Here is a 21,577-nt window from a genome sequence, read left to right on the forward strand (position 1 = left end):
TTGTCATAGGGGACATTAAAGTGACAGTGTGCAGTTCAATGGCATCTTTTGCAGAGTGCCACCCCTTGAATAAACAACAACAACAACAGGCATTGGACAACAGGAAAACAGCAGCAGCAGCAGACAAAATATTCACCCAGGTAGACAAACCATAGAAGTGTAGTGAAAGTGTATCGGTGGTTGTCAGGATTAGCTGAAGTACTCAATGTGCTGCGTTATACTCAGGCGTTTGTGTTTGGCAAAGCGAAAATTCACATGATTGCCTGACCTGTGTCATAACATGGCATCCAAACTGCTGGTTATGGCCAATGAGGTATGACGTTAAGTGAACATAGACAGACAGTAGGAGGACACGCTCAAGTGTACTTCCTCTAATTCCTAATAGCAGACCTCTATGTTTCCCCCCCACCCAGACGCAATTTCATCTTCATTAGCCATTAGTGAGGGGTTTTTCGTCCACCTAAATGCCAGCTCACATCTTTTACAGCCACTTAGAGAGGGAGAGGGAGAGAGAGAGAGAGAGAGAGAGAGAGAGAGAATTGTCCTCCTTTATCAAAACAGGAGGTAGGCGAGAAACACCGGCCACAGCCTTCCTGCAGCGGGGCCTGCGGCTTGCGCCGTGACAACCAAGCAACATAAAAACAAACACCGTTGCATGGCAACCGCCTGAGTTCACCCCCAGAGCCATCAGGTCAGTTGTACGGTTTCGCCCCGTCACACGCCCGCCCAAGTGCCTCTTCCATTACAGAGTGACAGTAATGACTGCACCCCCACCTCTTTAACACCCCCCACACACACACTGTTCATCCAGTCACAATTCATCTCACTGAGAGGGACCAGCAGAGAGAGTGGTCTTTACCCTGGCTTTGTTGGGTCTTTAGCCCCTTGGTTCCAAGGGTGATTTGAAGGTTAAGAGCTACTTTACACAGGAGCACGTCTAACACACAAGAACACACAAACAAACAAATCTCTAACAGGATATGGACTTGTGGGTTGTGCAAACGGAACAGGATGTAACCTTGTTGTCGGTATGCCACAAAATAGTTTGGTGTGGTTTGCGAGGATGACGCTCTGCAGGGAGGGGAGAGCAAAACGTTCCACTATGACGGAAACGGTCGAACAAGTGTCTCTCAAAAAATAAACAGGCGAGATGAAACGTTTTTTTCAAAAAAAGAGGAGGAAGAAATAGAAAGGAAAGAAAGACAGAAAAAAAAGAAAAGAAAAACGACGGTCGATAGCAACCTGTCTAAACTCCATCAAACTCAATCATGACACAGTCAATACTGAACACCTGGGAAATTACATCCAGATGTTCCGTGTCAAAATCAAAAAAACATCCTTTCTAAAGCTACATTTAATCTCTCAGGTCTTAGGCATGTCTAGTGATTTGGTCCATGTTCATGTGAAACAGGGAGGTGAAGCATTGTGTCCAAATAGTCGGAAAACAAAACAATCCCTTGTGCCTCGATATCCCAAATTCTGTTCCTTCTTAAAGGATAACAACTGAGTGTCTCTCCATACAATCCCTCTCATCCCCTGCACCCCACACCCCCACCCCTCTCCCCTGTTCCTCCGAAAAACGTATCAACATTTGGCTTGCGCTTCTTACAGTACCCCATAATGAGAAACAAAGACCGGGTCTGTTGGGGTTTGTGAGCATCAAACGGCGAAAAACGGAAGAGCGAAGGCTTTTAAAAACAATCCAAGCCATTTGTGCGGCCGAGATGAAAGGCCTCGCTTTAATGAATTGGCCCGGACTAACTTGACAAAAAAATAGACGAAAAAAAAGAAAAAAAAGTTGGAGACAATGTCCAACGCCGCTATCTGTTGATGTGGCATGGGGTGGCCGAGCGCCAGTGGGAAACAAAGCGAGGAGGGAAAGAGAGAGAGAGAGAGAGAGAGAAAGAGAGAGAGTGGGGGGAGGGTGAGAGGGGGGAAGAGAGGGGAAGGGATGGGACTGGCTGAGTCTTTAGTAAAGCCAGCCATTTCACAGGCTTGCACACAAGCAACATGTGTCAAGGTCTGTAGAGAGGGAAAATAACCGAGAGGCCTTGTCTTCCTTTTTTTCTTTCTTCTAGAGGTTGGAACACTAAGAGAGAGAGAGAGAGAGAGAGAGAGAGAGAGAGAGAGAGAGAGAGAGAGAGAGAGAGAGGCTGAGGGAGAGGGAGAAAGAGGGAGAAAAGGAGAGAAAAAAATACTTGATGCAATCAAAAAGCCCACAATAATGTAGGTCAAGAAAACGCTAATTCATTCAATTCATGTGGGACCGGCAGGGCAGCTCCAAGTCGGTGTGGTTTTCAAAACATATTCCAGATTGCCTCCTAAACATGGAGGCTGGCACACAGCGCTTTCTGAACGTTCTGTTTTTCCTAATGGGCGAAACTTTAAGACGCCGGGGGACTCGTGCCAGCGTTGCCGCGGAGCTGTAGAACGTCTTCTCTCCGACCGATTCCAAATTGATTTCAGCTCAGGAACATGTTTGCCATTCCGCCTGATTGAAGCCGATGCCATTAACCTCCTCGTTTTGTTGGCCTCATGCGCAGTCTGAACTCATACACACAGAACAGGACGGGTGTGGTGGGGAACTGTCAAAGACCTCCAGTTAGGCGAACAACTTCATTTTTCCCTTTTGTTTATTCCTCTGGCCTCTAGCTTAAAGTATGACTGGCTTCTTCAGAGATGTGTGTGTCTAGTCCAGCTGCTTTGATCCGCAACTGCTAATAGAGACGTGGCCTACTTATGTACTTGTGTTTGTGCGCGTGTGTGTGTGCGTGTGTGTTTGGGGGGGGGGGTTACCTTCAACTTAATTAGAGCTGGAGGAACATTAGTAAATCATTTGAATTACTCAAATCAGAAAGAAAACTTCTTTTGACCCCTGCTTGCCTTCATGGTGATGGTGGTGTTTTGACAAGGCATTGATGGATCAGGAATACTGGCTCGGGAACACGCAATACAGTTATCTCTGAGCTAAACAAAGGACTGTGGTGGATGCCAAAAAGCTTCAGATAAGAATGCAACTTACGGGTGATGGGTGATGTGTATGCATGCCTGTGTGTTTGCCTCTGTGTGTCTGTCTGTCTGTGTGTGTGTGTGTGTGTGTGTGTGTGTGTAAGTGTGTGTGTAAGTGTGTGTGTGTGTGTGTGTGTGTGTATGTGTTTGTGCGCTGAGAGAGGGCGGGGGGGCACAGTTCTCAGAGTTACCAGCAGGTCGAGTGTGTGTGTGTGTGTGTGTGTTTGTGTGTGTATTAGTGCGTGTGTGTGTGTGAGTGAGTGTGAATGCGAGTGTGTGTGCGTAAGAATCTGTGGGCAGTGTCAGAGCGAGTGCTGTTAGTGTTAAACTGTCCCACCGGAGTGTCCCTCCCCACCTCTTGCTAACGAGGCGATGTGCTGCACTGCCACCCCCCCTGCTGTGGCTGCGGTACACTGGGGCTCGGCCCCCGCAGAGCCTGGGTGCTGCTGATCCACTCCACGCCTAATACCTCCCCTCACAACCATAATGAGTCTCCCTCACAGGCAGCCAAGACTGATGGCCATCATCTCTTTCTCTCTCTCTCTCTCCATCCTTTTCCATCACTCTCTCATCTCTCTCTCTCCTTATCTCATCTCTTTCACTCTCTCTCTCTCTCTCCATCCTTTTCCATCACTCTCTCATCTCTCTCTCTCCTCATCTCATCTCTTTCTCTCTCTTTGTCCTTCCTGTCCATCAGTACTCATCCTTATCTTATTCTCACCTGCTCTGATCTTCCCATATCATCATCATCATCATCATCATCATCCATCACCATCACCATCACCGGACTCCATCCTCTCCTCCTTCATGTCTATCTGTGCTTCTGTCTTTCCGCTGCCTGTTCAGCGCTTCTCCTCCAATCCTCTTCTCTCTACCATCATCCGCACCATCCTTCCTGTTTTCTCACTCGCTGTCACGGTCTCGGAGCTTGTTAAGGTGCTCCGTGGCTTCAGCTTTTGCCCTCCCTCCCTCCCTCTCTCTCTCCCTTCCTCTCTCCCTCCCATCCACAGCACGGCGGAGACGACCTCTCTCTTCAACCCTGCCAATTTGAAAGACTTTATGGTTCAGTCTGCCGTTCAAGTTCTGAGCCAGCCCACCAGTGGCACGATTACAGTGGTTAGGGCCCCAGGGCTTCGGATCCCAGCGGAGGAGAGGCTGGCAGGGCCCGGGGGAGAGGGAGGTCCAGGGACACCACCCGCTGTCGGGGGGGTTGGATTGGAGGGTGTGTTGGGCTGTCGGGGGAGGCAGTGGAGGGTGTGTTGGGGGAGGGTCTTTATCCACTCCCATGTGGTCAGAACCTTACCATACCTCCACAGGCACCTCCTGGAGGTTGCCAAAGGGGGGGTAAAAACAAGTGAAAATATGGATCATTATGGCTGGGGCCTGGACTACAGCTGCGATAAGTGCTATCGGAGTTAGCACCCAAACTCTGCTTTGTTCTACACTCTTCTCAAGGGTTGGATGAATAGAGCGTAGGCTTAACAGAGCATAACAATTCCCTTATAGTCAATTATGCCGCTGTGGAAACTGTCCAGTATATGAAGTGGGACAAAATATGAGGCACACATGCTTTCTTCAAAAACTAACATAATCGAATGTGTTCTTCATGGGTGGGCAAGAGGGTGTGTAAGGACACAAGGAGACACATACACAGCCACATGTGCACGCACACACACACACACACACAAGTTTATGTCTGAGTCTCCTCTGAAACACTCAGGGGCACACACAGACAGAGAGGCCCCCTCGTCTAGTCACTACACAGCAGATGGACTGGTGGACTACAGCAACACAACAACCAACGTATGGCAACCCAGAGGAGACCAGGAGGACTAGGAGAACAGGGTATGGAAAAGTTCGATAGAAGGCATGAGAGTGTGTGCATGTGTGTGTGTGTGTGTGTGTGTGTGTGTTGGTGAGTGAATGTGGGTCTTGGCGATGCGTCGCGTGTGTGTGTGTGTGTGTGTGTGTGTGTGTGTGTGTGTGTGTGTGTGTGTGTGTGTGCTCTCGCGCACACACACACACACAGACTAAAGCTTATTCTTTCAGAGAAAGCTGCTCAACTTCTTGCTCAGCCCTTTCTAGGACTCTGCCTACATATAACGCTGTTTCAAGGGACTCTGATGACTTTGTCATCACCCACACATGGACACTCACTGAAGATACCAACTGTGAGATAAGAACACGGGCAAGTCTCTCTCTCTCTCTGGCTCGCTCAAACACAGACACATACTGTATACAGACACACACACACACAACACACAGTTTTACACATGCAAACATAAGTGGAAAGACAGCATGAATGCACACACACAGACGCACACGTATGCGCGCACACACACACACACACACACACACACACACACACACACACACACACACACACACACACACACACACACACACACGCGCGTCACCAAGGCGATAAACAGCCAAGGGGCCCCTGCACAGGAGATAAGGCTTCCAAGCAGTCCATCAAACAAACAAAGCTCGATGACCAATCCAGAGGACCAGGGTGCTGCTGCTATCACTGCTCCTTCTTTCTCTCTCTCTCCCTTTCTCCTCTCTCTCTCTCTCCCTTTCTCCTCTCTCTCTCCCTTTCTCCTCTCTCTCTCTCCCTTTTCCACTCACCTTTTTCACCCAGTCTGGAAAAATTATTAAGGAACCACCCGCCACCCGGCGCAACTGGCCCTGCTGCAGATGGAGAACTTGGAGGGCAGATAGCCAACAGGCCCCGGGGAGAGTCTCGTAACAGGAACCTTCTGTGAAAAAGCTTTACGTGCTCTTCAGTAACACTCTTAGCCCCAAACACACACACACACAGGCACAGACATAAACACGCACACACAGACATAGACAGACACACACACACACACACACACACACACAGACACACACACACAGACACACATTCTCCTGCCTTTGCTGAAGCCATGAAAGACGATACAAAGTAGGTGTGAAAATAGGCCCGGCCTTCTCTCTGCGTACGCAAATGCCCTTCAGTCCTCAAAGAGCCTCGGTGAAGAGGACATGGCTGTGTAATTTCCGCTACTTGTTGATTGAGCCCTGGAAGGTTGAAGTGATCTGGTGCTTCGTTGACGTGCTCTCGACAACGGATTCCAGTTAGGATAAATATGTCCCAGCATACCTATCTGCACCACACAAACCTGACTTCTCTTCCTCAGCAACACCCCACCCCCACCCCTTTCCATTCTGAGAGTGTAGCTATTCAGTTTGTGGTTACTGTGGCAAGGTTTCCCTTGCCTATCCTGGCCTTGGACGTTATGAATGAGGCCCAGGGGAAAGAGTGTGTCTGTGTGTGTGTGTGTGTGTGTGTGTGTGTGTGTGTGTGTGTGTGTGTGTGTGTGTGTGTGTGTGTGGTTACAGGTGAGACGGGCTCTGTGGAGTCTCAGTAACCCGAGCATTGAACATAAGAGAGAGCAATGAGGCTGAAAACAACCGCCGCTCGTGCTGAAACCTTTCTAGCACAGAGGCACTCGCCAGCAGAGAGACAACTAAGGGATAAATATAGATCGAGCTGTAGACAGGTTGGATACATCCAGATCAGTGGAAAGCAATCGTTAGAGAGAGTGAATGCAGCTGGGTAGATACATAGACAGATAGACAAACAGACAGACAGACAGACAGACAGACAGAGAAAGATTGATAGATACAGACAGACAGGCTGAGACCGACAGACAATTTTATGGATGGACAGACAGACAGACTGCTGGCGGACAGAGAAACTGAAAGACACACAAATTACAGACAGACGTACAGATAAATGAATGGATGGAAGGATGGGTGGAAGGATGAATGGATGGAAGGATGAATGGATGGAAGGGTGGATGGATGGAAGGATGAATGGATGGAAGGATGAATGGATGGAAGGGTGGATGGAAGGATGAATGGATGGAAGGGTGGATGGATGGAAGGATGGCCAGACTACTCAATTTAAACAGAGAGACATGTGTAAGACAGGCCACTCATTCTCACTGTACCATTCGCATCACTGCACGCTCTGCATGTTTATCTGAGCCTCGGCATGTTGTAATAACCTTCCACACAATGGGCCATCTGCAAGGGTCTCGTGAATGTCTCTTCCAGCGGTGGGTTTTTTTTCCTAGCGAGGCACCGAGGCGGGAAAGAGCAGCGCGGTGCGACACAGCCTGGCGCGTGTCAGCGTCGTTTGGCCTTTTCCTCCGGCACAATCCACTCGTGTCGCTCGCTCGGGCTTAATCAACTGCAGCCATTAAGAGTCCAGAGCCCTCATTTCTCTTTCCGAGAGAGAGAGTGAGAGAGAGAGAGAGTAGGGAGAGGGAGAGAGAGTGGAGAGAGGGAGGTGGAAAAGGAGAGAGAGGGGTAGAGACAGGGTTAGAAAGAGAGAGGAGAGAGGAAGATGGAAAAGGTAAGAGACAGAAAAGAGGCAGGAGAGAGAGAGAGAAAGAGAGAGAGAGAGAAAGAGAGGAGTAAAAGCAAAAGAGTGGCCAAGACAGTGGGAGAGAAAGGAAGAGTGGACTCAATTAGTCCAGAGGTGTACCCAGGTTGTGGCGGTCCATGTTTGCCAATTAAGTGGAGGCGCGTGTGGTCCCCGCCTCCACAACCCATAGCTCACTCGGCCACTCCAGCTGGGCACTATGGAAACGGCAGCGTCCATCAACACTCCGCCAGGCAGCACCCTCGGAAGACAGGCACCTGCACCCCCTCAACCCCCCTGAAAGGCTGTAATTACCACGGTGACGAGGGGGAGAGTTATATAACCCGACACGCAAGCGCCTGCTCTGCTAGCCGCAATTTAGCCTAAACACTGAACCGCCATTTAAACTAGAGAGAGAAAGAGGATAAAAAAAAGAGGGAGGAAGAAAAGGAGGCTGAGGACAGAGAGAAAAAGAAAGATAGACAGAAAAAGAAAGAAAGAAAGAAAGAAAGAAAGAAAGAAAGAAAAAAAGAAAGAAACATGCTACTGCAGAATTAGCCTAGAGAATTCCGCTAATATGACATGTTCCTAATCTTCATCTGCCAGACGCCCATTCAAACTGGGATTGCTAAAATAATCTAATTTCACTGCGTCTTTATTTAGCATAAAGCTGTTAAGAGAGGGAAGGGAAGACAGCAGAGAAAGTGTGTGATGAAAGACAAGCCAACCTTTGCTATCCCACATAATTTCACAAATACAGAGGCCCACGCATGATAATTAAATGCAATTGCAGGAGCTCGAGGACGACACAGTGTTAACTAAGTGTGAACACACTCACGCAGCGTTTGGTAATTAAAATACAGAACAGCAAACTAGTGCGCGGTTTAACAACGAGCCCGAAAAATGGCTTTTCAACAACATGAAGAAAATGTGTGAGATAAGACAAGGCCACTGTCATGCTACACTTGTGACACAGACACTAAGACTAAGGTGTCACGTCGGAAACGTTCACAGACGGTATCACTTGCGGGGACTTGGGGAAAGAGGGGAAAAATGAGAGAGAGGCAGAGGAAGTCGGAGGGGGAGGCTGGAGGCTGAAGAAGCTGAGGTCAGCAACGGCAATAAATTCTTGAGAGTGGAGGGGGCCGCCCGGACTCTCTCAATTTTTCGAAAAGTCATTCTGGGCAGTGAAACTGATCTCTGAAACAGGTCGTTTGTGGTGCCAAGCACGCACACACACACACACACACACACACACACACACACACACACACACACACAGAACTTGTCAATGCTGGGTGTTGCACACACTGATTGTGTGGACTGATAACACCGGCTGACTAATTCCTGACATTAACCACCATCACACTATCGTATCCAGAGGCAACATTGCAATTGCGCTGTGAAGCCGCACTATCAAAACAAACACCACAAGCCTCATCTGCCACCACTTCTGTGAAGCAAGGCAAAGAGGGTTCCAGTCAAGCATCTCCATCTCTAAGTGCACCAACATGAAAACATGGAGGCTCCCCTATCAAAACTTTAAACTTTTACGAGCACAGCACGGTAGCGCTATGCTAGCATATTACCGCTATGTTTTCATGTCAACACAAGAATTACATACAATATTTTCCTCATCATTGATTCATATGATGTAAAGCAACTTTCTAATTGTTTGATAACCACCCGATTTATATTTATGTCTTTCCGTGGATCTTTATGAACTTGTTGTGACTTTTTTCTGATATACAAGGAACGTATAACTTTATCACCTACATGTCTATGGTGAAACACAGAGTAGGAAGCTGTTGTTAATCTTTCTTGTGGGATTCCAAAATCCTTTCCGTTTGAAACCACTGCTGTGAGCGGCAGACACAGAAATGACATCATCCACGTGAAATGCGCACAGTGCTTTTACAGTGAGACACACAGTTTGTGCTTCAACTGGGACCTAGACTGTGCTTTTCTCAACGCCTGAAGGCTTGAGAGTGAGAGACTGTGTGTGTGTGTGTGTGTGTGTGTATGTATAGGAGAGAGGTGTGTGTGTGTGTGTGTGTGTGTGTGTGTGTGTGTGTGTATAGGAGAGGGTGTGTGTGTGTGTGTGTGTGTATAGGAGAGGTGTGTGTGTGTGTGTGTGTGTGTGTGGAGAGGAGGGCTGTGTATGTGATGTGGTTATCGTCCAACATGCTGTGTGTCACTGCCCTATGGCTAGCACGGGTGCTCAGAAAGGGGATGGGGATAGGGGTGATGGTGGTGGCAGGGTGTGTGTGGGTGTGTGTGTGTGTGTGCGATGTATGATGTATTTCTGTGGAGGTTGCATGCACACGGCCTTCCCGGCACAGCGGTCCAGTTTTGCGCCGCTCAGTCGCCCCGGCGACCGCGCTCTGACCTCCAGCCTCACACTGCCCACTTTCTCATGGGCCGCCGCAGAAAATCAATAGATTAACTGCTGTGAAATGGCGGCACGATTAAGATGAACGATTACGGGACGGGAGCTGCAATCACTCTGTGTGTACGCGTGTGTAAGTGAGTGAGAGGGTGTGCGTTTATATATATATATATATATATATATATATATATATATATATATATATATATATATATATATATATATATATATATATATATATATGTGTGTGTGTGTGTGTGTGTGTGTGTGTGTGTGTGTGTGTGTGTGTGTGTGTGTGTGTGTGTGTGTGTGTGTGTGTGTAAGGATGGGTATGAAAAGGTCACTGTTAAATTGTCCAGTAGTCAGGAGGGGTTGGGGTGAGTGGGTGGGTGTGGAATGGGACTATTTGTTGCTTTTCTCCCACACCAGATGGAGCAAAATGTATGAACGAACACACAGAAACATTAACACTAACATACACAAGCACAAATGGGCCCCACACACACACACACACACACACACACACACACACACACACACACACACACAGTCAAACGCAGGCGAACTGCGATTACTTCCTTATCATACAAATGCATATGCACACCCACACACACACAAACACGAACACAGTTGGGTTGTTAAATGTGCATTTCCAGTACTGACCGTTTCATTGCCGAATAAAACGTCCACGTAGGGCATGACGCTCATGAGTTGCTCCTTGAAGAACTGACTGATGAACGGCGCTGACAGGTTCAGGCCAAACACCTTGTTGTTCTCTGATGCGTGCTTGGCCACCTTCAGAATGGAGGCTGGCGACACGGTCAAGAAAAAGCCCTGCGGGAGAGAGAAGGAGAGAGAGAGGAGGAAAAAAAATAAAAAAGGACAATGAGACACTACAGTGGACAAATGATACAGTGAGGAGAATTAGGTGTATCAACTGTGCAGGAACACCAACAATAGGCTTGGGGAATTCCGCCATGAAATCGATCCCGGGATGAGCACTTACACTCGGACCAGCCCATGTGAAGAACACATGGGAATAGGATTACCGATGCTTCCCATTGACCTGGCACCAGGCGAGAGGGTTCAGACATATTGGCTGAGGCAGACAGGAACACAATGGGGCAGCGATACTACGCTTGAGCCGAATAATGCTGAACAATGTCATCAGTGTCATCGGAACTAAAACGCGGAGAATTTAAATAACCTCCGCCTGTCCCTAGGTGGAGATATCCACTCCCGACTTGGCGGAATGGAATTGTAACAAGACGTTGGAACATTATGAACGACAGGAAACACTTGGAGCAGTACAACATATTTCATGTCGCATGTCAGTCGGAGGAGCGGCGCAACGCGCTGTGCAAAGAGATGGAGAAATTGAGTCCAGTTTTCATGGACAGGAAATTCCAGATTATTTATTGCTTAAATAAAAAAAGAGAGTAAATAAATAAAGGCAAATAAAGAAAACAGACAGAAAACCTCCACACACACACACACACACACACACACACACACGCGCACACACACACACGTACGCACACAACCCCCCAAACCCCTATCTGACAGCACGCTTGAGGCCATGACTCGATGACCATGATCCGAGCTCCCAAGTTCCCTGGAAAACTTGGGAAAGTGAAGTGCCGGGCTGCGCTGCGCTGCGTTTCTGAGGCCCCCGATGTGGCTCTCATGGCCCCGGGCCAGGCGGCGCTCCGCAGAGGAGGAGGAGGTGGTGGAGGAGGAGGAGGAGAAGTGGCGGGGCACAGCGCTCGTATCCGATGATGGGAAAAACAAACGTCCCGTCTGGACTCCTCTTACTTGGAAACGGGAGAGCGGGACGGAGGAGAGGAGGGGGGGGGGGGGAGGGGAGGGTGGGCAGGCTCGGCGCATTGTGTGAATGAATACAAATCAGGTAAGAAAACACCTCCGCATTTCAGCAGGAAATCCGAGGCCAGCCTCTCACAAAATCACACACACACTCTCTCTCTCTCAAACACACACTCACTCACACACACACACACACACACACACACACACACACACACAAACGCTTACCCACAAAGACGTTCACACAAAAAAAGACTAAAAAGGACCCCCCTCCCCTTCTCTTTGATACTGATCTTCGTAACCTTGTTTTTTTAGCTACATGACTCCATAATACCCCCCTATCACAATAGGAGCTATGAGGTTGGGTGGAGTGGGGTAGAGGGGGGTGGAGGTGAGGGGTGGAAAGAAGACGAGAACTGGCAGTAAAAGAGGGAAGAGAAAAGAGAAGAGAGATCTAGGGATACAGTAAGACTCAACCAAACCCCCACTCTACATCCTACTCTTTCTCTCTCTCCATTTCTCTGTCTCTCTCTGCTTTCATCCATCCATCCATCCATCCTTATAGTGCCATGTAGGGGCCAAGTCATTAAAACACGGCTGACATTTGCTGGGGGACGCTTTGGAGGCTGGCAGGTATAGGTGGAGGCGATGATGGCGGTGGTTGAGGAGGTGGAGGAGGGAGGAGGAGGAAGAGGAGTGAGAGCTGACCTTCACGTGGTGTGGCTGAGAGGCGCAGGGCGCTCTCGGTGAGGCGCGGATCAAATGCGCTCCGTGCTCGTGGAGCAAATCAGGCAGAATACAATACGCCACCGCCACAGCGTCGGCAGCGGCGACTCATTACGTATTTATGGTGTCACCTGAGAGGAGCGCCTCAACACCGGTGGGGAGAAGTGTGTGTGTGTGTGTGTGTGTGTGTGTGTGTGTGTGTGTGTGTGTGTGTGTGTGTGTGTGTGACTTCTGTGTCTTTTGATATTTCTTCCTTTGGTAAAAGGCATTTACTAAGCAATGTGACAGGGCTACACTCATGTGAGTGATGTAGTGGCTTTTCATCACAGGTCATACGCATTGGACATAATCTGACCTAGAGAACACAGGCACAGCTTTGGTAATGCTGAAAGCACACATGCTTTTATTTAAACCCACGTTTATGTAAACACTCACATAAAAGACAGTCAGTGTTCATAGATAGCGTACATGGCATATTATGAACCAGAGAGGAGGCGACCTGAAAAATTGCTGGATTTGCTTTTATTCAAACTAGAGGAACACCTGTGATTGTGCAGCCAAAACAGTGTCGACTGAAAGGGCTGGATTTGTCCCTTTAACTTAGTGTTGTTGATACCATATTTTTCCAGCTGAGTTGCCGCTGGATACACACACACACACACACACAAAATAACAAAAGAGGTATAATTTTGCAGGTCCTTGCTTCATTCATACCGGAGGCTCAAAAGTTCACCAAAATAACAGAGTAAAATGTCACCCCACCTGTCTAAGTCTGGCCTATTTGACAGCATCCTTCCGACCACCCGTGCCCACCCCCTCACCTCTGAGTCCCTCACGGAGGGAAGGTGCTGTGGAGGTCGTGAGGCTAAAACAGACAGGCGTTTCTCAGTGTCAAAAGCCCCGCCATCGACCCTGACATCTTCTTTTAACAGAGCGCCAAACGCGTCAGCGCAGAGGAGATGGCGTCTGACACAAATGGGCTTTTTTTTGGGGGGGGGGTATGCGTGTATGTGTGTGTGTGTGCAGGCGCAGAAGGAAGACAAACTGTCACGGCTGCCATAATGTTGCCTCTGATCAAAGCCAGGGCGAGAGGATCTATCAAATAACCTGAGGGGCGGCGAACTCTTTAAAAGCCACTGCCAGCCGTCGTCATCTCTGCCTCTGATCGTGCTCGTGGGGTGTGTATGTAGTGGGGTGTGTGTGTGTGTGTGTGTGTGTAGATGTGTGTGTGTGTGGGGTAGGGTGGAGTTGTGCTTGATGTTCAGGCTCGTATCAGGGGTGGGTTTTAAGCCAGACACCTACTGCAGCTTGTTATGATTTCTAGTCAAGCCGCTTTCATGAGGCTCTTGATCTTTCTCAACGTGCTGCTAGATACCTGAATTAGCTTGGGCATTCGGTGTGACAAGACTTCCTGGATTTGAGGTCAGAGAGTGTGTGTGTGTGTGTGTGGTGGTGGTGGTTGGGGTGCAGGGTGCAGATGAGTAAGGGGTGAGTAATTGTTGCTACTTCTTTAAAACAACAGCACAAATCTCAGCTGCTCTTTACTAAGAATCTCAGAACATCCAACAGTAATTCCCCTTAAAGAAAGCAATCTTGCCCTATTTGCAGTTATTACCTAGCTGTACCAGTCTCGTGTAAGCCAGAGTACACATCCATTAAGCAGCATGTCTGTCTTTCAGACTCTCAGAGTGGCAAGACTCATACGCAGGGTGGATCAAGAGTTGATGTGGCCATTCAGAGCCTTTGGAAATAGTTTTAAACCTGGATTAACATCACTTCCGCTTCTCAGATTCGCCTCTGTTCGTTAGATTTGTTTTTTTGGCTTTGATGCAGAACACTTTTTGGTGAACGGGGTGGAGTGGAAAAGGGGGGGGTGGATGGGGGTGGATGGGCAAAAAGAGAAAGAAGAAAACATGAAAACAAAAACAATTTGTTCCCCCGACTGGAGTGTGTCTCTGTTTGAAGTTAGAGCGCATCCCCAGGCTAACCTTTCATGAGGTAATGTATTCAGCTGATCTTCTTCTTCCACCAGGGGAAAAATAAGAGAGAGAGAGACGAAAAAAAAAAAAAAATTTTGCACAAAAGGGTGACTACAGTGGCTCCAGAGTGGAAAAAGAAAGAAAGGAAGGCCAAAGAAGTGTGAGACAGCAGTGCTCATTACAAATGACACACACACACACACACACACACACACCCAACCCCTTAAGGCACAAAATGACATCACACAAACCCCCGAAGGCGCGTGTGCACAAACTTTCTCTCTTTTTTTTTTTTGTGGATGGGGGTGCAGTAATGGAAGATGCCCTCTTTAGTGCTTAGGTGATTCTCGTATGTCAGGGGCAAGAGCTTGAGTTACCCTGGGTGTCAGGGAGCCCTGTGAAGCTAGGGCCAGATCGCCTTTCCAGGTCAGCGTGATCAAAGTGATGGGTACACTTTGTACAATTTTCTCCCAGCCTAAACATTTAATAAAGAATGGAGAGGACGAGAATGGTGTGGTGTGGTGTGGTGTGGTGTGTGTGTGTGTGTGTGAGTGTGTGTGGGTGTGTGTATGTTGTATATGTGTGTGTGGGTGTTCATGTCCAAGTCATGACAGAACTAGCCACTAGTGTTGGGGAAAAGTTTAAAGGGTATGCCCCCACCCCCACATATCCAGCTTCTCTAACAGTTTCTCTTTCACAAAATACCCGTGGCAGATTCAGACACTGTCACTGTCACAAACAACAAGTTTCCAGAGCATGAAACTCCAAAAAGAAAAAAGTCAGTAAGTCATCATGGAAAACAAAACTACCCTTGCCCTTATCAGAATCAGGTGCAAATTAGTCACCATTAGTCAGACATACAGTATATCTGGAGATCAGAGGCAAAAATAGCCAGGCCAGATACCCACAAAACAGAAAAAAAAACCTCACCACTTACAATAAATGACAGTGATGTGGATGTGCTATGGCCTTTTAGTCATGTCACTTCCGGTCCTGGTGTGTCACAGCACACTGTCCCTGTAATGGATGGTGTGATGTCACTGGGTCTAAAATATAGCCTACCGCTCATCTGAGGAGGCGTGGAAAAAAAAGACAGGCAGCGAGAGAGACAGAGAGAAAGAGACAGAGAGAAAGACAGAGAGCGAGACAGAGAGCGAGACAGAGAGCGAGACAGAGAAAGAGAGACAGAGATAGAGAAAGACAGAGAGAGATAGATAGATAGATAGATACATTGTGAAAGAGAGAGAGAGAGAGAGAGAGAGAGAGAGAGAGAGATCTATTTTGGGAAGGGCATTTTCATTTGTGTCACCAAAGGTGGCCCGGCATAGGAAAATCTTTTTTCCACCTAACCCCGAAGCTATTTAAGTTCTGCTGATGTCAGGGATATGTTGGATATAATCCATCAACTGTTTCCAGAGTTTGACTGTTTCCGAGCAGGCCGTTATTATCGGGACAAGATGAGAGCGATGCTGTGGCCTTTCAGTTTTTGCAGGGGATACCTCACACTGAGGAGTTTATGCATAGCATGGAAAGTTATTGACAATGCATTTATCAGAGGCTATTATCCACATTGACTTCGAATGGAGGCGTTGTGCTGAACTGCGGAGATAAGAGACAATGATCAATGTACAAAAGACACGGATGCGCGATTCCGATTAGCGATTAGCCTACAAGCTAACCACATTCCAGTAATGAAACACATGAATAGAGGGTTTTGATACAAAACCTTTCAAGTGTACACAGGTGTAATTCTACGTCTCTGTCCTCAATTATGAAAATGACTGCTGCTTGAATTAACGAACACATGGAACGACTTGGTGCCAATCTCTTTTTATTAAGTGACAAATGAACTCCGAGTAACTTAAAAACAGAGAATAAGGAAAAGAAAAGAGAAAACGCTTTGATAAAAGTCCTCCAACTGCCCTCCCGCCTATTTAGCGGTGGCAGCTGCGGTTTGATGTAATGGCACGTCTCGTGGGCAGCCTATGATTACCCTGCTGCGAGCTGTCTGTTAAACATCGCGGGAAGGACCCTGACTTTGGGGGTTCAATCACTTTCTGTGAGCCTGACGAGGACCCTTCAGGCAGTTAGCAGGATGCCTCTGTCGTGCTACCAAATCAGATGGGTTTACAGCAGGTCAGTGGGCAGACATGGCACTCACAGTTAGCTGCTATGCGGGTGCCACTGGAGGGGCAGTTATTTTTTTTTAATTTCATGTTGGCACGTCAATGCATTTTATGCGGGACAATACTTAGTTTCACTTCATTGATCTGTTCTTATTTTTGGTTTGACATTAACATTTGGTCGTTTCACCATAAGTCTTGATTATTTCTACACTAAATTGTATTTATTTAGCATTCGGATTTCTTGCTAACTGTCAATATGCTCAGGGACCACATGTTCCTCGAGGGTAAACAGGCTATTGAATTCAACTGAATTAACGTCTGCAGTGAGCTGCCTCTTCAACCAGGCTACTCCAAATCCACACAGAGCACCGCCACCAACATACTAACAACCCACAATGAGCCCATTCATTTCTGACCCCCTGCCAGCTACACACACACACACACTTTTACCCGCTCCGTAACACCTTTCTCTCTACACACAAACAGGCACTTATGACTTTCCTCACACACACAGATACAGTCTGAAGTGTGAAGCCCACATCGCACAAACACATTACAGACACACAGACACACACTGGGTATGTTGCTAACCCACATACACACACACACAGAAAAGCTGGATATTCAGTGAGACCTACACTTGAATTGTTATTTGAATAAAAATATTAAAACTTATTTGAGGGGGGTACATGTTGCAACTCCCTTGCAACGTCTCATTATATTACTATCCAAATTTGCTCACAGATATTTTAACGGATGGTATAACAAGGCAAACACTCTCATGCAATCTCGCCATGCATTATGCATGGGGTAATATATTCAGACCACATTTGTTTTGTCTGCTCACTCTCACAGGAGCACTTTCAAATAGTTCCCACCAGGGGCCCAGGGAGATGATAAAAATCATTACTGTTTGTGGTGGGTTTGATGTCGTTCCTCTACCCAGTGTAAATGTATGAAGAGGATGTGCATAGCTGCGTCTCAGTTTAACGATTAAGAGGTCTTGTTTTTTAAACGACTCATTTTTTTTTTGTCACACACATAGAGACACAATGTAAAGTGGTGAAATTCATGTATTGAATACAACAACCTTACATTACCTTCCAAAGAGGTGCAGGCTAAATGTTTTGGATTCATTATATTCCTCACATACTGTACATACATGCAAAGTGTAAAGCTTGTAGTTACTTAAATACATATAATGCATAATAAACCCTGCATTCTCTTAAAGAGGTGCAGGCTTTGTGATTTTAATTTGTGCTGAGTTCAATTAGGCCACTGAAGCAGAAGTTGTGGCCTGTTTTCTGAGAGACAGAAAAGGAGAGGAGCTGGATACTGAGTCAGCATGTATGGAAAACTTAAACATCTGTTTGATCTGTCTCCGCAAACTAAAAACTCTGATAACATCTGGTTCTCTGCTCCGTTCGCTCTTGCCGCTGTGTGTGTGTGTGTGTGTTTTTTAAACTTAGTGTAACATTAAGAATCCTGTTCTGGACAGGAGAGCCTTATCGTGCTCATGGAACTCGATCCGTCTATCCTCTGAGAGAGAGAGAGAGAGAGAGAGAGAGAGAGAGAGAGAGACACTGAACGTGGTGGGTGGGGGGTCCGGTGGAGAGCTGTGGTGGGGGCAGGGAGGGTGGCGGGAGGGGGTGGGGGTTCTGTCAGCCTTGACATGGGGCCCTGGAATGGGCATCAGAGCAAGACCCTTGAATCACTAAATAGAGTGAGCAGAGAGTGAGAGAGACTGGGAGTGGAAAGTCTGGTGGTGGCGGGTCTGATGTTGTGAATAGGCAGGATTGTTCAATCTGTGCAAGGCACTGCGTAAACTGAGTTTTTAAATGTCAAACGCATCTCCTCAGTAGCAGCAGCACCACCTAAGTTAATTTAATAATGAATTTGAAGACAAATAAAATGATAAATGATCAAACTTCTTTAAAAAAAAAAAAATGCTAAGAAGAGGAATTAGGGTTAGGGAAGTTGTAACGCACACACACACACACACACACACACACACACACACACACACACACAGAGGGAGAAAGTGCAACCGTAGCCTCCCACAAGTGCTTAGGGACACCTGGCCAAAGTTCAGCCAGACTTGGACGTATTGCAGAGAGGAAAAACAGAGGGTGCTTTCCAACACTTGGGGGCCGAATGTCGAATGCCTCGCCGACCATTAGCACTCCTGAGTCACAATTTGCACGGCCGGGAGGGTAACATAATTACATTAACCTGCCGTGACTGCGTAGCACCATGCCACCACCCTGCCACGGCCCCAGTGACTAAACTGACCACATTAACCTCATTGACGGACGAGGAGGTGAGAGGAGCACCCCACCCCACCCCACGGCCAAACAGTCCACCCCCTACGCCTCGACCAGTGAGGAGTGTGTGGACATGATTAAGAGCAACGGTCTCTCCAGTGACATTAGTGTGAGTCTGGCTTTAGTGCCACTCGAGGAGAAATGAGCTGAAGGACCGTTGCTGGCTCGGGTCAATTTGATCGTGCGGCAAAGTTTTCGGAAAAAAAAACAAAAAAAATGTGTCGGTTGAAGGAAAAGAGAGCATGGAGGGGGAAGAGAAGGGAAAAAGTAGGAGGGTGGAGGTGGACGTGATGGTGGTGGAGTTGGGGTGACGGGGTTTAGTAGGGTTCACAGGCTGAGCAGGGAGAGAAGAGAGCGAGAGAGCGAGAGCGAGAGAGAGAGAGAGAGAGAGAGAGAGAGAGAGAGAGAGAGAGAGAGAGAGAGAGGAGGCGAACCCGCCAAGGAATGCACTTAAGATTTAAAACAGACAAGATTGAGAGCCAAGAGCCTTCCAGTGCCAATGCTGAAATCCACAAAATCATTCTGCTCACAGCGCCGGGCCCAGACTTCAATTACAGAGTTCATGTGAGCCATGCAACGATGATAGCTTAATAACAAGCTGACTAACAAATAAATAAATAAATAAGCGGGGCTCGCACTAAAAGATGTTCGATGGCGATAAATTAGGAGTGCGGGGATCAAGGGGGAAGACGGTGCCAGTCACAACAGATCACTGTGGCAGATGATAAGGAGGAGGCGGAGGAGGCTCCCATTGCTCATGGCCTTTATTTTAAGCAGCTGTAAATGGGGAAGTGTTATTTTCTGCAGCTATGTTGTGGACGCGTGAGCACACAAACAAACGATGGCACGCACGCACGCAAGGACGCACACCCTATCTGACACATGCAAAATGCACAAGTACACAAACATCCTGACAGACTGATACACACACACACACACACTGAACACACATACACACACCCAGCAGCAGGAGTGAGAGAGGGTTGGAGGGGCTTTACAGCGGGATTAATGGAAAATGTACTTGAAGGTTTGCCTGAGTAATGAATAACAGTCTGCAAAAAGTACCTATATGAAACCAGATGTTAGAACTTATAGAAAGGGGGGGGGGGGACAGTCTCTTTTTTGGCACAAAACAACATCAAAATGCACGGGTCAAAAAGTCAAGCGCTTGGCAAATCTCACACACACACACACACACACACACACACACACACACACACTAAGCGGTGTAGAGTACAGGACAACACCGCTTAGACACGGGCACTCTAATGCTGTTGCACAGAGGCTAATCCATAGATGATTTGGAGCCGTCCGCCGAGGTAAAAAGCGAAACATTACGGGGAGCTTTTCGCACGCCGATGCGTGGCTGGCCCCGGCGGACAATCTTCCATTGTCCGGGAAAAAATCTGTCTGGGAAGAGGCCTAGAGCAGCAGAACGGAAAATTGTGGGTAATTGCTCGAGCCGTTGAATCATATTTGGTTTTGGTTGAGAGACTAGAATAACAAAGCTTTGATTGCTGAAAAGGGCAGGGTGAGGGAAGGGAAGGGGAGGGGGTGGGGTGGGGGTGAGGGCTGGGGTGGACCAGTGGCTTGGTTGGTTGGGTGGGTGGGTGGGGGGGTACTGGGAGGCCCTTGCTGAACTAACATGGTTAACTGGAGACATGTTTCCCCCATGGCAGGGCTGGAGGGGGCCGCCACAGGACGGATGGGGGTCATACAGCTGACCAATGACCAGCACTTTTTTTAACACGCGAAACAAAAACACACCACAGGTTGTCCAAACCCAGCCCAGGGTGTGTGTGTGTGTGTGTGGTGAGGGTATTGCATGTCAACATGGGAAGCCAACACCTCCAGACAGTCACATGACAATTTCTGGCCTTCTTTTGCGCAAACGGTTTCCGCCGAGAAAAAAAAAAAAAAAAAGACAAAACGTGTCTGACGTGCAACCTTTTCACCTGCTTATTTGAGCCGATGTCCCACGGCGCTGAGCGTGAAGAACGACTGAGGCGGTAAAAACGAGCTTGCGCTGGTGCCAGAGACAGTACCTCTCCCTCCCTCTATCCCTCCATTCCTCCCTCCCTCCCTCCCTCCCTCCATCCGCTTCTTCTCCTCCCTCGTTCTCTTACGGTCGGTGTTTGTGTGAAGTCTGAGTTGAGCACAGGGGCACTGTCTCATCAGCACGCTTCTAATAATAGCCTCTGACGGTGTGCTCAGGGCCTGGCAAAGCAAGCCGCAGAGCACGAGGCCCAAGCAGTGTGTTAATAATTCATGCCGAAGAAGAGAGAAAGAAGGAGAGAAAGAGAGGGATAGAAGGGGGAAAAAATAAAATAAAAGAACTGCTCTAATTGGACTTGTAATATGATGGCCCCTAATGAAAATATAAACAGCTCCTATCCATCCAAGGCCTTTTTTTCCCCCCCTCTCCTGATGGCTGGATCATCGCATAAAAATTCAAAAGATAAGGAACGCTAGTGTGAGTGTGTGTGGGAGTAGGTGGAGGTATTACCGACAAGACATTTGGTGGGAAAGGGAAGGAGAAAAAAAAAAAAAGACAACCAAATCTTAAAATAAAGCTCTCCCAATCTCAGCCATCTGTCTGAGGGCCGTCAGGAAGCAATAGTCTGCTCTCCAGCACATCATCCCCCCCCCCCTCCCGCTCCTCCTCATCTTCCTCCTCCTCCTCCTCACCTTGCTCTTCAACTCATCCCATTTTTGCATGCAGCTTGTGTGGTTTTGAAATTTAGAGCGATAGCTAAGCCACTGGAATAAATTCTGACCTTCTA

The 21,577-nt window shown here is 47.8% G+C and overlaps 1 protein-coding gene across 3 annotated transcripts in view; it reads right to left on the minus strand.

Annotated features, from left to right (window-relative positions):
- Positions 1–21,577, minus strand: part of adkb (adenosine kinase b) — a 144,782-nt gene that overhangs the window by 22,070 nt on the left and 101,135 nt on the right. For all 3 annotated transcript variants that reach the window (XM_048233906.1, XM_048233909.1, XM_048233908.1), the window contains one exon: positions 10,479–10,649. In XM_048233906.1, coding sequence (XP_048089863.1) covers positions 10,479–10,649 — 171 coding nt within the window. The remainder of the gene's footprint in view (positions 1–10,478; positions 10,650–21,577) is intronic.

This window comes from Alosa alosa, chromosome 22, assembly GCF_017589495.1.
Source record: "Alosa alosa isolate M-15738 ecotype Scorff River chromosome 22, AALO_Geno_1.1, whole genome shotgun sequence".
Classification (NCBI taxonomy): Eukaryota; Metazoa; Chordata; class Actinopteri; order Clupeiformes; family Clupeidae; genus Alosa; species Alosa alosa.